We start from the raw sequence: 14,406 nt of genomic DNA on the forward strand, positions 1-14,406 counted from the left end.
AGACAGTCTTTGGACATGTTTTCTGGATAACAACAACAGCAACAAACAAAGGGGACGGGCGGGCGAGCGAGCGAGCAAAGGCGGAACCAGTCAACTTTTGAGCATAGCACACTTGGCGTTTGATTTCACATCAATACCCCTCCTATCTCTTTATGTAGCTATCTATACCAACCACAAAACTAAGCAAGCTATAAGTGGAATTAGTATTATGCCATGTGTCTACCTCGTGAACGATTTGGGTCGTGTACTTGTGTTATATCCAAGCTTCCTATTCTTACATCATTTTATCCATGTTGCATCTTGTCATGTTGAAAGAGCACTTTGGTTGTATTATATATACCGAAGGATAGTAAGGAGCGCCATCCGCTCCATGTATATATGTATAAACCAGAATTAACCAGATCCCCGACCTATCCCGCCAAACACCATATATGCAACATGTATCGTAAAGGAGCGTGTATCGGGTATCGAACAAAACCACCACCCAAAGAAAGAGCGACGTCGCTAATCTACAGACAAAATCTCGACCAAAAACAAGAATGCAAATGTCGTGTTCTCGTAATATATTTATATACCCGAATCATATTCATTCCATTTTCGACACTTCTTCCTAGAACAAGAAAGCAAGCGCTCCCAAGCCAGCAACAAAGCCCACAGCCCCATTCTTGACCGCAGCACCACTCTGCACCGTCGGACTCTCCGTCGCATCGCCTCCATTACCACCGGCCGTCGCAGTGGCCTGAATAGGATCGACAAACGTATAACTCGTCATGGTACTGGGGCGGCCCTGTGCATCGGTCGTCGTAATGAGCTTGATGGAGCTGACCAAGCCGCCACCAGGTGTATACGTGGTCAAGAAGGTGGACCCTTGCTCGTCCGTCTCGGTCTGCACCTCGCCAGCCGTGGGCGCGTAGTCTGCAGCTGATGTGGTGACGGTGGTGCGGCCTGCGGAATCGGTCGTGGTGCGGATGACGGCGGGGCGGTTCTGGGTTTCTGTGCGGACGACGGTGGAGCCGCCGGCGACGTTGGTCAGGGTGCGGGTTACGGGGACGGAGGCGGTGACTTCGGAGAGGACTTGGGTGGTGCGGACTATGGTCTTGCCGTCTTGGGTTTCGGTGGCTTCGACGGTGATGATGGCGGGGCGCTGCTGGGTCGTCGTGGTTTGCACCTGGGTGGCGGTTTGGACAATGGTTGTGCCGTCTTGGGTGATGGTTTGTTGCTGCGTGTTGGTGACTGTTGCGGCCGGAGGGGGGTTTGCTGTGGTTGTTGCGTCGTTGGTCTCTTGGGGTTGGGTAGCTGGGGGTTGCGACTGCTGCTGTGTCTGTGTCTCCACCTGTGTGACTGTGGTGCCCTCTTGCGTCTGCACTTGCGTGACCGTCGTCTCTTGCTGTTGTGTCTGCACGTTCGTCACGGTGGATGCAGCTGGCGGTGGTGCCTCACTTGTCTGTGGCGCAGGCGCAGACTCAATGACGGTGGTGGTGCCGTTGCCCGAAGGCGCCTGTCTCTTCTTCAAGTCGTTGACAGCGTCCACGATAAGCTTCGTAGCGAGCGCCGGGTCTTCGTTGTGGATGTGTTCGACGCCCCGGTGATGCGACTCGAAGATGCCATTCTTGAAGTCCTTGAGTCCGCTCAATGCAGCTTGCAAAGATTCCTCCGGCAGCGCGTTCAACAAGTCCTGGAACGCTTCGTGTGCGCTTGCGTAGATGGTCTTGGGGTGGTCGGCTTGTTTGTTTGGTGCAGCACCAACGGCAGTACTCATCAATGGCAGGGCCAGAACGGCCAACTGAGAGAAAGAACGCATCGTGAGAGAAAGTCGGCGAGCACGAAGGGAAACGAAAGTAGATTCTCAACGAAGGGAATGCGAAACTGCGTGAATCGTGTTAGCAGGTCGTCATGCTATAAGCAAGGCCGTCGTATGTATACAGGAAAAAGGAAACCTGTTCCGGACAGGCAGCTGGAACTGTTAAAGCGAATAGGCTGGGGTAACTGAGAAACGTCGCGGACTGGAGAAGCAGGCTTACGCACAATCTGTCGCTTCCGAGTGGCTGGTCAGTCTAGACGCCACAGCCCGACAATCGATAGTCGGCTCTTATTTATTTCCAATTCCCAACGTTCAATCCAGAGCTACGTTTCTTTTTGCCGGCAGAAAAAAAAGGAAACAGCGAGTGTATTCGTATCGTTCGTTCGTTCGTTCGTTCGTTCGGTCAGCGATCAGCAACGAGTGTGATGTGCAAGAAGTGGGCGAAACGTGTGGAGTAGAAGGCTTCGAAAGAGGAGAAACGGAAGATCAGTCCTTAAGGCAGAAGGCGATACAGTTCCTGTACGAAGTAACACCAAACTAGCTTTAGTTAAAGCGCTGTTGATACATGGGCACTAACTAGGGAGCTCGACAAGAAACACGAGGTTTGGACCCGCTATTGCTCATGGATCCCATCATCACCTTTCGCCTCTCAAGCACGCCTAACAGAGCCAAGCATCATAATCCCGACCTTTCCGTCGCGGATCATGCGTAGGCCCGCCGGATGTGCGTTCAGCAATGAATAAATCGGTATCCTTCTAGATCTAATTGCTTGTCGTGCATGCCCCGAGCAACGCATCACCCCGACACGGACCAATCCTTGCACCCGAAATACAATCCAGCTGAATACACACATATACACGTTGCAAAACTTCAACCATGAAACGGCTTACAGACTGAACCGAACCGAGCCTAGCAAAAAGTTGGCACGTAAACGTCGGGGTCGGTATATACGAGGTGCCCCCCTGCAAACGTACAAAAGGGCTCGTTCGCTTGTTCAGCCAGAACGTCATGGATGGGCCGAGCGAGCCAGTCACCGATAATAGCTCCCGGTCGGACATTCAGCGCTTTGAGACAAAGCCTCAGCACGGTTTCAACATGCGAACAGAGCGACGACATTAGTCTCCGTGTCCGCGGACTATATGCCTCTACACAATAGCATTATAGCCATCGTCATCGCAATCTTGTTTTTATTCTGCCTTGCCTTTGATTCCAGTCGTCTACTTGCAGCTCGCAGCTGAACTTGGCTGCTTACGACACTTCCCCTCGTGTTTTCAAGAAACCAACGTGCTTCCTCGCTCTGACACTTCGTATCTAACAAGCACGTATCAACTCCGCTCCGGCGGTTCTAGCCTTCCAAAACCGTCGAATCACGAATACCCCCGTCTGCTGGAAATCTTAAAATAGCTACAACACACAGTTGGTAACCTATGGCTATGCTGCCAATCCAGTCGAGACTTCTGTTCGCATATCCACCACTCAGATGCATCTAGGCTGCTGCTGCCCTCGAATACGTGTGTACATGCGCAATCCCGCTAGCGCGTTCGGCATGTCGCCACGACGCTTATGTCGAAGCAATTGTTGTTGGGCATCGGCCGAGATGCAGACTACGGCAGAGACGGCAACGCGGCGTCAGAACGGTAGCAGCGCCGTTGGTACTCAACATTGTAGCATTTTCCATGTGTAGCAAGTAGACTAGCGGGTTGCCGTGTTTCCTTGGCTTTGATATGTACTGGTGTTGCAGAGACTTTTACAAGATGAAGATTGCTTCTTTTTGCTCTTGTCTACTATTGAAGGAAAGATAACCTGTTGCTCCATGTTTGGTTCTTGGGCTACAGCCTACTACTAAGAAGACAAAGAAAAAGAATCATAGTCTTCACCTTTTGGAAAGCTCAAAACCGGCCTACATTACTATCCATACCGACGTAGGCACAACAAACAACCCCTGGGTATACACCACGATCAAGTATCATAACGCCTCACACCGTCGGTATGTTGAACGAGCCGCATTCGTGATGCCATTCCAAGCCGATCAGAGCTCAGCACCAAACATCGTCCCGAATGAAAATGAGAATGGATTATCATTACCAGGACCGCACGCCATGCATCAACGCTCAGATAATACTTTGCTAGCACGCTCATCACTTCGTCGAAACATCGTTGTATGCAAAAAACTTCCAATGGCACGTACGCTTTTCCGGACTGAAACCGCCTACCAAGTAGCCATCATCACTCTGTCCACCATGACAGATCGTAAACCTTTCTTCCAGACAACGCCTCTCACACTCCGCTCTCTATTCCTTCCCAAACACATCCCTCAATCGCTCACTGCATAGGAAAACGTCCATCCTGGTGCTACGGAGCCGGTTGCCCTCTTGGCACAACCGGCTCTGTCTCCTGTTCCTGCGCCGCCAGCGCATCAGAGATAATTTCTTGGTTCACCGTCTGAGGCGTAACAGTGACAGTCGAGCCCGAAGAAGAATGCATCGGCCCACTCGGCGTTGATACCGTTTGCCCAGTAGGTACTTCCGTAGCCGTTGAGTTTTCGGGCTGCGTAGTACTTGGCGCCTCAGCTTCGACCTGTTCACTACCTGCGGCACTCTGGGCTGCGACGGGTGCTGCAACAGGCAATGATTGTGCAGGAGCCATGGCAGTGATGGGTGACTTGGGATTCCTATCAGGAGACCTTGCAACAGATCGCGGTTCAGTCAATGCAGCTGGAAGATCCGTTCGTAACGCCATCGCCGGGCTCATTCTGGCAGGTTTCGGACTCGCACTCGCTGCTGGCGCTTGCACATTCGGCGGCTGTGGTGGGGTCGGGCTCGTCCCGGTAGGCGTAACGTCGCTCGATTTATCCGTTTTAGACGGCGTGTCCTCCATCGTCGAGTGTGACCTTGGTACTTCTGACGTCCGCCCCCTCGCGATAAGCGACTCTGGACTCTGCATAATGTTCTGTGAAGGAGGCAAATGGCTTGAGCTACCCGGGGGGCTCTTGGCACGTTCGCGCCTGTCCACGCGCTCCTTGTGATCCTGCCTCCGTTTATGGAACCAGTCAAACGCACCCTTCTTATCTGACTTTTCGTGATCAGGGGGGCTGCTGCCGAAGAGTATAGAGTCGGAACTTTGGTTCGTGTCGTACTGCATGCTCCTCCTTCCTCCACCTCCTGCTGTCGTCCATCCAGAACTGCTGGCAAAAGAGCTCATACTCTTGTCAGCACCAGGCACGGAACCATGCAGATCAGTGGTGCTTGTGGTTGGCGTTGCCTTGCTTTCTCCACGCCTATGACCTTTCCAGAAGCTGCGTTTTTCCTCTTTTGGCTGATCATCCGGCTGCTCACTCTCTGAGTATTCTGTTGCCGTGCTGTGGGACCGGAAACTGGCAGAGGGCGACATGCTGGGCTTGAGTGTATTTCCAGAAGCTCGCGAGGAGTCCGGCAAATTGTCCCTGGAACTACCCGCTTGGGATTGGCCTTGCGCGAAGGGAAGCGAGGGTGGTTGTAATGGCGAAGGAGGCCCTTGAGAGAAATGACCACCAAATCCTGAATCGCTGCCACCAAGAGAGTGCGTGGAGCTATGTGCACTCATGCTAACGCTATTTGGCATCCTCTTCTTCTGTAGTTTGTTTGGCTTCTTCCCGTCTTTGGATTCCTTTGACTCATTTGGAGGAGAGGCTGCGACCTTGGCTAGTATTTGGGTAAAGGTACGAACGGCAGGTGTTAGTTCAACAGCGGGACCCGAGTCAATGGGTGCTTCCATGAACTCTGAACGCTCACGTGTTGGCGTATGATGGGGACTGTGGAGAGGACTGCGCTGAGGACTGCGTGGACCCGGCGTAGTTGATCTTGGAGGCAACAGGTTCTGTGCCGTTGTCTGCGTGGGGACATTCGGAGTGGTAGGCTGGCTTGGAGGGATGATACCTGGAGATGGGAGAGGAAATCCGCCCGGCATATTGTGGGTGGCAGGCGTAACTGCGGGTCTATGCTGTAAAGGTTCTGTGGGTTGCATAGCTGTTTCCGGCGGACGATAGGGCTGGTAGGGAGTGGGCATCTCTATCTTGTTTGGCGGCATGGTCTGCGCCCGTTGTGGCTGTGCCACCTCAGGATCTACAGGCTGTGTGGCTGGAGCAGTTACCAAAGACTGCGGGCGTTCCCGCGGAGCTTCCGTTACTTGTGTCGGCTGCTCAGGGGCAGGAGCCTGAGCAGTTGGGCTGACAGTCTCTGGTATATCTGCAGGCATTGGTGATGAAAGTGGACTCTTGGTGTCTTCAGGACCAAGTTGCTTGGCCGCAGGGAAGCGAGGGCTTCCAAGCGCTGGGGACCGCTTCGAGGGCAGCGTATTGCTGCGATGTACTCCAGATGTCGTCGGAGTGACGAACGCAGGTGTGATGGGACTGGGCACAGCGCCTGAGCGTCGTGAACGCTTCGAAGATGTGGAGACATTCCTGCGGACACCGCCATATTGGCGAAGACTCTCCGCGCCAGCGCTCGAAGTAGTCGACGCAGACCGCCCAATACCAGTGCTGTTTCGAGGAGTAGTGGGTGTTCTTGCTTGTGGAGTGGAAGGACCGCTTTCAATGTGCTTGACAGTACCTTCATCGACTGCTGTGCCTTCCATACCAATCAAGAAGTGGTCCTGGTTGTCGATGAGGAAGATGAGCACGTCCTGGCTTAGCCTATAATCTACGGGAGACATGTCGTGCTGTGGATGCGAGAGGAGTCCAGGCTGGAAGATGGCAGCCAGGTTTGAGGTTGTCATCTTGTTAACGTCAGCCTTGGCGGCGAAGACTGCAAGCAAGTCCAAGATGTAGAGCAGAAGTTGTCGGTTCAGAGACGGCAGAGCCTTGATCTCATGCTGATAGGTGCGCACAGCGGCGTCTGGATCGAAACCTCCCACCGAAGGTTGCTGGCCTTCGCTGGGGCCTACAGCCTCGGCCTGGTGGCCTTTGAGAGGATCCCGGAACGGGTCATAATGCTGCAGTGGTATGATGGGCTCCGGGAGGTTGTTGAAATAGCGTCGCAGAATGTTGGCTGCGTCGTGTACAGTATACCCGGACCAATCTAGACCTTTTCCATAGCGGGGAGGGGTGTCAAAAGCAGTCCTCAGCTCTTTGATGCGCTTCTCGGAGCCCGCTAAGCGGAAGATGCCTTCTACGTCGGTCGCTGTGCGCTGTTAGCAGCTGGCGCGAGATGGGACTCGCTTGACTGACCCTTTTCCTTGAGAAAGACACCGCACTTGGCGACGACGATTGGAACGTAGCCGTAGATGTAGCTCTCACCGTGCTCGTTGAAGAGCGATATGGCGACATTCGCATAGGGGATGCTTTGTATGAGGGGCACTCCAAAGATGCCAGGAAGGGCGGGTTCTAGTGGGCGCGAGTTAGTGGTGCTCGCGACAGAGGAGCGGCGCATTTGGTACCTTTGTCGTCGTCCTTTTTCGCAGGGCGCTTGCTAAACTGCCTCCACCACGAGGTCAAATCTCGACGCGACGAGGCGGGTTCTGGCGTTGCGACGGGGGCGGGCTGGGGCTCGCCATTGCGCACGCGCGGAGTGTGGGGATTGGTGTGCGTGCCTGCGGGCGCCATGGCAGGCTCGATGGTGGTGAGGGACAGTCGTGTGGATTCGGGTCCTGTCCAGGTACAGGTGGGCCCCAAGTGGGCAGGCGGCAGCTGTCTGGGGGCCGCCGCTATGTGACGTCGGAGGGTAGGTCGGTAGGTAGCGAGGGAGCGATGGTAGCGAGCGTGCACGAGGTGTCAGCGGGGCCTCTCTCGTATTGCTGTGGCGGTGACGGAGAGATGGTGGACAGGTCGGACAGAGCGCGAGCCTTGTCGACGCGACGGGCGGTTAGGGGTACAGATGCAGCTTGTCGTCGGCAGGCTCAAGGCTGTCGGGTCACGGCCGTCGGGTCAAGGCCTGGTCGGGCGCAATATCTTCAGCGCGCGCCTGAAACTGTGGCTCGAAGCGACTTGAGCATGCAGGGTCGCCTTCTGCGAAGGGCAATGATCGCACGAGGGCGAGGGAATCAAGTGGCAGCCCGCTGCTCGACTGACGATGAGCAGCAGCTTAGCGGCTGGTGATGTGTGGCTGCGGGCCAATTGTCACCATCCAAGGAAGACGGCACGGCGTCGCCTGACTGACAGACACAAACGCGAGGCGTGAATCCAGACGGACGGCAAAATACAGCGACGATCAATACGGAGAGCGGATTGCAGCTGGCATTAAGAGGAGCGTGTTATCATGTTATTCTTCGATTATCGCTGAAGTTGGTTCCAATAATAACGACCGTCTTGGCGGGGGGAAAGGTACAGGTCCTGGTACAGGCCATGCGGGAGACGATACCGGTCCAAGATATGCCACGGCACAGGCCATTTTTAGCATCCCTTCCAGACAGCCTTGCAAGTATTGATTCGAGCATGAACCGTTCAATGCCGCTGCCAGTCCCAGCCATGAACACAAGAGGGCTTGTTTCCCGTCGTTTGGTGACTTGAAGGAGCGTGGACGGGCCGCTCGGTGGCCTAGCTCGCGCCTACATTTTTGGGCAAAGGCTCGTCAGCACAGCATCCAGACAACCACCCGACGTCATACCAAATTTCCAATTGAGTAAACAATAATCCGTAATCATCAACACACACACACACCCCAGACGCTTGCGGATATCATGGACTCGTATGCAACTCTGAATTGATCCCCCGAGACTAGCAAAACTAACCGCATGAAGACTCACGGCAAATGAACAGCGCGAGCTGCAGTCGCGCATGGAGAAGAAGCAGATGAAGGAGTTTATGAACGTAAGACTCACCGGAATCAATCAATCCCCGGGCAAGCGTCATTGTACTAACCGCCCTAGATGTACTCCAACCTCGTCCAGCAATGCTTCGACCACTGCGTCAACGGCTTTGAGAGCAAGTCCCTTACCTCGCGCGAGGAGAGCTGCGTTATGCGATGCGTCGACAAGCACATGAAGGGCTCCCAACGACTAGGCGACCGCTTCCAAGAACAGAACGCTGCCATGGCACAACAAGGCGGAATGAGATAAAGGCTTTGCAAGCCAGCAAGGTGGCATAGGCGTAAGATGAAATCTTTGCGACCATCGCCCATCATCCGCCACGAGCTGGTAGTAGGCTCAACGGTCATGGTGACGGCTAGCTATGTTATTTGGCACGACCTGTATTATAGAAACGAACTTTGGAATCTGCCCCTACGCGGACAATGATTTGTATGTCTTTGGCAGGCTTGGTTCACGCAAGCTTTAACCTTGCTATAGGGCTAGCTAGCAATTCAGCTACCGCTGTCACTTGTCCCACTTCAGCCTCTTCCTGAGAGTTACATGTACGGTGAGTCCGTTTGCAGCGTGCAAGACTGCTACTTGTCCGTGTCGAGTCGCAGGTGACAGGCTAACCACGCCCACGTCTCACTAATCGATGCTCACAGCCTCGAACGTCGTCATGCCAGTGCCACAAAGTAACATCTCGGCCCTTCTAACTGCAATGCTGTGGCGCACCACAGCGACTGCAATCTGCCAATATCCAAACAATCTAGAAGCGGCCAATGAAACGCGTCTAGGTCCGTGAAAACATCCAGGCCGTACTGTGCGCGCTCGATGCAATCTCCACGAAGATCGCTTTTAGCGGTGGCTGTGCTGCATCTCCCAAGCCCTTGGCTCCCAGCCTATGACGCAGCTGCGACAGCTTCACCGACCCTGTTCTTGCCCTGAATCACGCGTTCAGCTTCTCAAACACCTCCTATATAACTCACGCGCTGCGAGTTCTTTTCAGCTACACCACAACAAGAACCTTTTACAAAAGAAGACGATTTGTCCATCTGTCCAAACTTAAACCACTTCCTACCAACAAACAAACAATAAGCAAACATGGGTCTTCTGTGGACTAAACAATGGGGAGGCCGCCATGCCGGTAAGTAGCCTGCCTAAGAGCCGTCTGTTCCGGACACTGCGCAGGCAAGTTGCTGACAGGATGTTAGGTGGTGGTGTTGTCGCTGACCGTCACGGCGTACGTCGCGCGCCCTTCCGCATCTCCTGCGGACGCTTCAGCTGCTTCCGCTAAACATCGACGACATTTCACGACTGTAAGTTTCACTAAAATCAACACACCGCACCGCTTTCTGATCTTTGCAGCTCTACATTCCATACCATAATGATTCTCTTGCGACGGCGTTGGTAGGGATTGAATGTGCACGGCGGCGAATGCATACTTCAGCGAGAAGTTTAGGCAATACTATGAACATGCATCTGCGACGCAGTCGCATGCATCTACTATACCCTCAGTAGCCTAATACAACACATCTATTTCATTACACTTCTGCTCTCCAACAACTGTATTTCTCGCATGCCAACGTGCAACCCGTTGTTATGTACACGTACACAGGCAACCAATAGGTAGAACAGTGCGAACAATCTGGAACATGACGTCACGCACCACATCCTTGTCCGTCTCCACTCCACATGTCCAATCCCCTCACGCGATGCGCCACACTGGTAAACTTCGCAGCGGGGTCAATCCGCCTTTGCATATATACATAGCTACACAGTGATAGCAACCAACCAAGAAAACCAATGGGCGAATACCGAAACGGTGACAAGATTAACACACGATACGCCACAATGCGGTCCATACTCATCATCAACCCAAACTCCACAGAGGCAATGACAGATGGGCTGAAACCACTTGTCGAGATGCTGGGATTCAAGGATGTCATTCACCACCTTTTTTAACCACAATAACCACATATGTGCAGCGAGAGAAGAAAAAAAAACTAATCAAGGTCTTAGGGGCAAAATAGACCGCACACACGTATTTCACCGCGCCTTCGGGGCCCAAGAGCATCAATAATGAAGACGACGCGCGAGAGAGCGTGCAGCACTGTCTCCCGGCGCTGCGACAGGAGTTGGACAAACACGATGGGTTCTTGGTCGCGTGTTATAGCCAGCATCCGCTTGTGCCACTCTTGAAGGAAGAGCCGGCTATCAAGGGCTCGAGGAAGCCCGTCACTGGTATCTTTGAAGCGAGTGTTGCTGCGAGTCTGCAGCTCATCCACCCAGAGGAGAAGTTTGGTGAGTGATTTATATATGTCTCTTCCCTAGGACGCAGAACGAAGAGTGGCATGTGAGACGGATGATCTGACTTTGAATAACCGTGACTACAGGTATCGTCAGTACGGGCAAGGTCTGGGAAGAGATTTTGACCGATGCTACGATTGCTTTTCTCGGCACGGGTGCGGATGCGGGAAAGAGGTTTGCAGGCGTTGAGACGACGGGACTTAATGCTACGGATTTGCATGATGCGCCTGCTGAGGAGGTCCGGAAACGCATGAAGGATGCTGTCAAGAGGTTGTTGAAGAAGGGCAGTGTGGGGGCGATTTGTCTGGGCTGTGCGGGGATGGCGGGGATGGATAAGATGGTTAGGGAGGCTTGTGCGGAGGAGTTGGGTGAGGAGAAGGGAGGACAGGTTAGGATTGTTGATGGGGTTGTTGGGGGTGTTGCGTGGTTGGAGGGGGCTGTCAGAGCTGTCTTTTGATAGAGAGTGGAGGAAAAGATTCCATCATATTCACTAGTCAGAAGTGTGTACTATGTTGTGTCTTGCTTGTTCTCACTGTCCCATGCTGCTTGGATCCGGCACATGTGTAGCAGATTGATCTCAGGCCGTAGCTTCCATGCTGTTCATTTCTACGTCTTTATTGTTCGTTTCGTTGCGGTTCCAGAACTTCAACCGCCGCAAGCCGTGGAGTAGATTTCCCTTCCACCGCTTGTCGTGTCTCGTCCCCGTAGTGGCTGAAGCTTTCCCGGATTGAGTGATGTAGAACGCGACGAGTAAAGCCACGACAATGACCACAACAGTAATGGGCGCTGTAGCATCTCGTCAACGTTGAATCGTCCCAAACTCTGAGGTCACATACTTGCGACGCGCCATAGATGCCAGGTAGAAGGGTTACCTTCATCGCCGGTGAACTCTTTGACGTTCTGGCCGAAATACGATGTAAAGAATGACAGAGGTAACTGTTCCTTTAAGTCAGATACTATCACGAGTGAGCGTCGCTATTGAACTCACGAATATGACTGTAATGATTGTGAAGAGCATCACAGCGCGGCCTTGAACACTCGCTTCCTGAGCTTCTTTTGCACTCGATTGAGCTGCCTCGAGACCTGCATGAGCTTCTGCAAGACTTGCTGCCTTAGACTTAAGGTCCGACAGATCGAGTAACTATACAAGTCAGGCTCAAGGATATAGTCCAATTTTCAATCTATTTACCATCTTGCGAGTGTGTTGCGCATCAGTGCCGATACTAGCGAACTGAGCGAGTAGAGGGCCGATTGTGTCCTCCACTTGATATGAGACTGTTGGTTTTCCGGTTGTATCTAGTGCACATAACTTCAAAGCCTGAATGGAAGACTTTATGACATCTTTTTGGATTTTCAAGAGGTGTTGAATCATCTACAAGGTGCCGTTGCGCGTCAGTCGAAATCTGATGTGCATCGCAGCTGGAGCGCGTACCTTGAGTTCATCAATGATGTCTGCAACCTCTAGAATGAGATTTACATCGCTGCGATCGTTGAAGATCGGGTCGTCCTTTCCGATAGTTTTATTCTTTCCGCTACTGGTGTAACCCCGTTGGAATTCCTGGAAGTACTTTGTCTGAGTAGCAGCCTGTAAGAACAATTAGTCTGCACTGTCTTGTGAAGAACACGTTCAGCCGTGTTCACCTTCTTGCCAGTAGCCCATCTGTAGATCCCGACCATGTCCACTGAGCTTCTGTTGACCTGATTGAACATATAGCCCGCCGCTTCCTTGACCAACAGTGAATACATACCCTCAACCGTTTGTAGTTGCTGTGGATCAGAAGACAGGCTTCTCGTGATGCTCAAGTAAAGATCTTCAACATCTGTGGGAGAGTAACTGTAGATTCCGCTAGGAAAGCTCGTTATGATGGTCTCTGAACTGCTGGTCAGCAATCAAAAGCAAATCCAGTAGAACCGACGACAGACTTTCGTTGATGATCCAGCACCAGAATTGATCGACCATGATCATAGCGCTGTCATCGGTAGCCTTATCTCTGCCGTCCGCCTCCAGTGGCGTTCCAGTCCATTTCGAGATCGTTTGATCTTCATCCCGGTCGCTTGTATCGTCCAAAGCTGGATAGTAGAATTGATCCAAGGTTCTCGTCAGGTATTGTGGCCTCTGGGGAACCCGAGAAAGCGGCGTTATGGGCCAGGAAGTCTTTCCGTCTACTCGGTCTGATGGTCCAGGTTTCACTAGAGAGCTATTGGGTCGGTGTGATGATTGATTACTAGTGACAGAGCAAATGGATCCTCTCCTCGAGAGTGGTCTCTTTCGGTCTACTTGGCGTGATGGTCCAACATTAACGAGAGAGCTATTGGATCCTTTCTTCCAGGGTTGTTTCTTTTCTGGAGCTGAGGAGGCGGTTTTGCTTGTGACAGTTGCGTAGCTCGATACATACACCTTCTTCAGTTCTGAATATCTACCATATTTCATCCAGCTCATGTAAGGAAGCTGGCGCTCGTAATTAGCAATATGAATTTTATCTTCTGCGGAATGCGTTAGACTTACGTAGACAGTCAGGAGAGGAAGCTGAAGTCTGTCTTCTGATACAGGTTCTTCTCCTCTGTCAGTATCGGACCGGGGCAACGAGGTGCGTGATGTGCTTTGAGTGTGGTTTCCTGGAGTGCAAGAAGGTTCTAAATGTTTTGCATGTTCATACACGATTAGTTTCGCAGTCCCATCAGCTTCGGACTTCTGAGAGAAGACTGGACGCATCTTATATGTGGTGATTTCTGGGGACATTGACGTGTATTCACACTTCCCAAACCATCGCTGGAAAGATATCAATGATTTTATGCTGGAGCAAGGCCATCGATATACTGACTTGCACCAAAGGTAGATCGTTTACTGGGATGTGTATCCATCGGGCTCCGTGTATTCCAGAGGGAAGGCCATGAGACAAACCAACCGCTTGTCCTCTGACCTCGAAGTTACCATCTCCTACTGGTTGTATGGTATGAATCCTTGCCGAAGTTCCGTCTGTTTCTGGATTGGTTCCAGAAACATCGGTCTGACTCATCGCGACTGAAAGAGTAGATCTTTGCAGCACAGAGGGGCGGAAACGATGGTCATTAACAACAGCGCAGGTGGGGTGAGCGAGAGACGTTGTAATAAGGAATTGAGGTCCGGGCCATACGGGAACGCGATCCAGAATTGACCTCTGCTGGGTAATGGTCAGCTGAGGTTACCAGAAGCCAATGAGGGAGAGACGATAGTCACCGCATATGCAGCCTTGTCGAAGTGGCGCATGAAGCTGAGATGAGCCCGATGGCAGAACCAGTCAAATCTACACACGATATAGTGGGTGGCATCCGAACAAATCAGCTGCAAGATAACAGTGACTCAGTACATTCATCTGCATCTCAAAGATGCTTTGATGCGTGCTGAGATGCAGTTCTGCTTCGCTCTGAGTGTTGCTTGCATGGGCGCTGCGGACCTCGGGAGCGAGGCAGCTCCATCTTTACCGAATCAATACGAATGCAGTCGCGATCGTCTCGATGAGACATCCAGGTTCGTATTATAGGGATAGAAGTGGGAA

At 52.5% G+C, this 14,406-nt stretch overlaps 6 protein-coding genes across 6 annotated transcripts; 3 read left to right on the forward strand and 3 right to left on the reverse strand.

Moving 5' to 3' along the window:
• Nucleotides 1–610: 610 nt before the first annotated feature.
• Nucleotides 611–1,801, reverse strand: GT037_010899 (uncharacterized protein; the record flags this gene model as incomplete). Its single annotated transcript, XM_038935946.1, has 1 exon — nucleotides 611–1,801. One exon carries the CDS (start codon nucleotides 1,799–1,801, stop codon nucleotides 611–613), a length of 1,191 nt encoding a protein of 396 aa, XP_038781317.1.
• Nucleotides 1,802–2,263: 462 nt separating this feature from the next.
• On the forward strand, nucleotides 2,264–2,544 carry GT037_010900 (uncharacterized protein; the record flags this gene model as incomplete). The annotated part of the gene is made up of 2 exons (XM_038935947.1): nucleotides 2,264–2,327; nucleotides 2,375–2,544. Coding segments are annotated over 2 exons (234 nt in total), but the record flags the coding sequence as incomplete, so codon positions are not given.
• A 1,609-nt stretch (nucleotides 2,545–4,153) lies between these two features.
• On the reverse strand, nucleotides 4,154–7,379 carry GT037_010901 (rho-gtpase-activating protein 5; the record flags this gene model as incomplete). Its single annotated transcript, XM_038935948.1, has 3 exons — nucleotides 4,154–6,957; nucleotides 7,005–7,160; nucleotides 7,214–7,379. The coding sequence occupies 3 exons, from the start codon at nucleotides 7,377–7,379 to the stop codon at nucleotides 4,154–4,156; spliced, it is 3,126 nt and encodes a 1,041-aa protein (XP_038781319.1).
• Nucleotides 7,380–8,452: 1,073 nt separating this feature from the next.
• GT037_010902 (mitochondrial import inner membrane translocase subunit tim9) lies at nucleotides 8,453–8,830 on the forward strand (the record flags this gene model as incomplete). The annotated part of the gene is made up of 3 exons (XM_038935949.1): nucleotides 8,453–8,460; nucleotides 8,513–8,582; nucleotides 8,642–8,830. 3 exons carry the CDS (start codon nucleotides 8,453–8,455, stop codon nucleotides 8,828–8,830), a joined length of 267 nt encoding a protein of 88 aa, XP_038781320.1.
• Nucleotides 8,831–9,664: 834 nt separating this feature from the next.
• GT037_010903 (hydantoin racemase-like protein) lies at nucleotides 9,665–11,327 on the forward strand (the record flags this gene model as incomplete). Its single annotated transcript, XM_038935950.1, has 4 exons — nucleotides 9,665–9,707; nucleotides 9,775–9,803; nucleotides 10,594–10,864; nucleotides 10,957–11,327. The coding sequence occupies 4 exons, from the start codon at nucleotides 9,665–9,667 to the stop codon at nucleotides 11,325–11,327; spliced, it is 714 nt and encodes a 237-aa protein (XP_038781321.1).
• A 120-nt stretch (nucleotides 11,328–11,447) lies between these two features.
• GT037_010904 (uncharacterized protein) lies at nucleotides 11,448–13,610 on the reverse strand (the record flags this gene model as incomplete). The annotated part of the gene is made up of 8 exons (XM_038935951.1): nucleotides 11,448–11,656; nucleotides 11,707–11,806; nucleotides 11,859–12,011; nucleotides 12,060–12,242; nucleotides 12,303–12,455; nucleotides 12,512–12,741; nucleotides 12,794–13,319; nucleotides 13,377–13,610. 8 exons carry the CDS (start codon nucleotides 13,608–13,610, stop codon nucleotides 11,448–11,450), a joined length of 1,788 nt encoding a protein of 595 aa, XP_038781322.1.
• Nucleotides 13,611–14,406: the final 796 nt, after the last annotated feature.

This window comes from Alternaria burnsii (assembly GCF_013036055.1).
Source record: "Alternaria burnsii strain CBS107.38 chromosome Unknown 749, whole genome shotgun sequence".
NCBI lineage: Eukaryota > Fungi > Ascomycota > Dothideomycetes > Pleosporales > Pleosporaceae > Alternaria > Alternaria burnsii.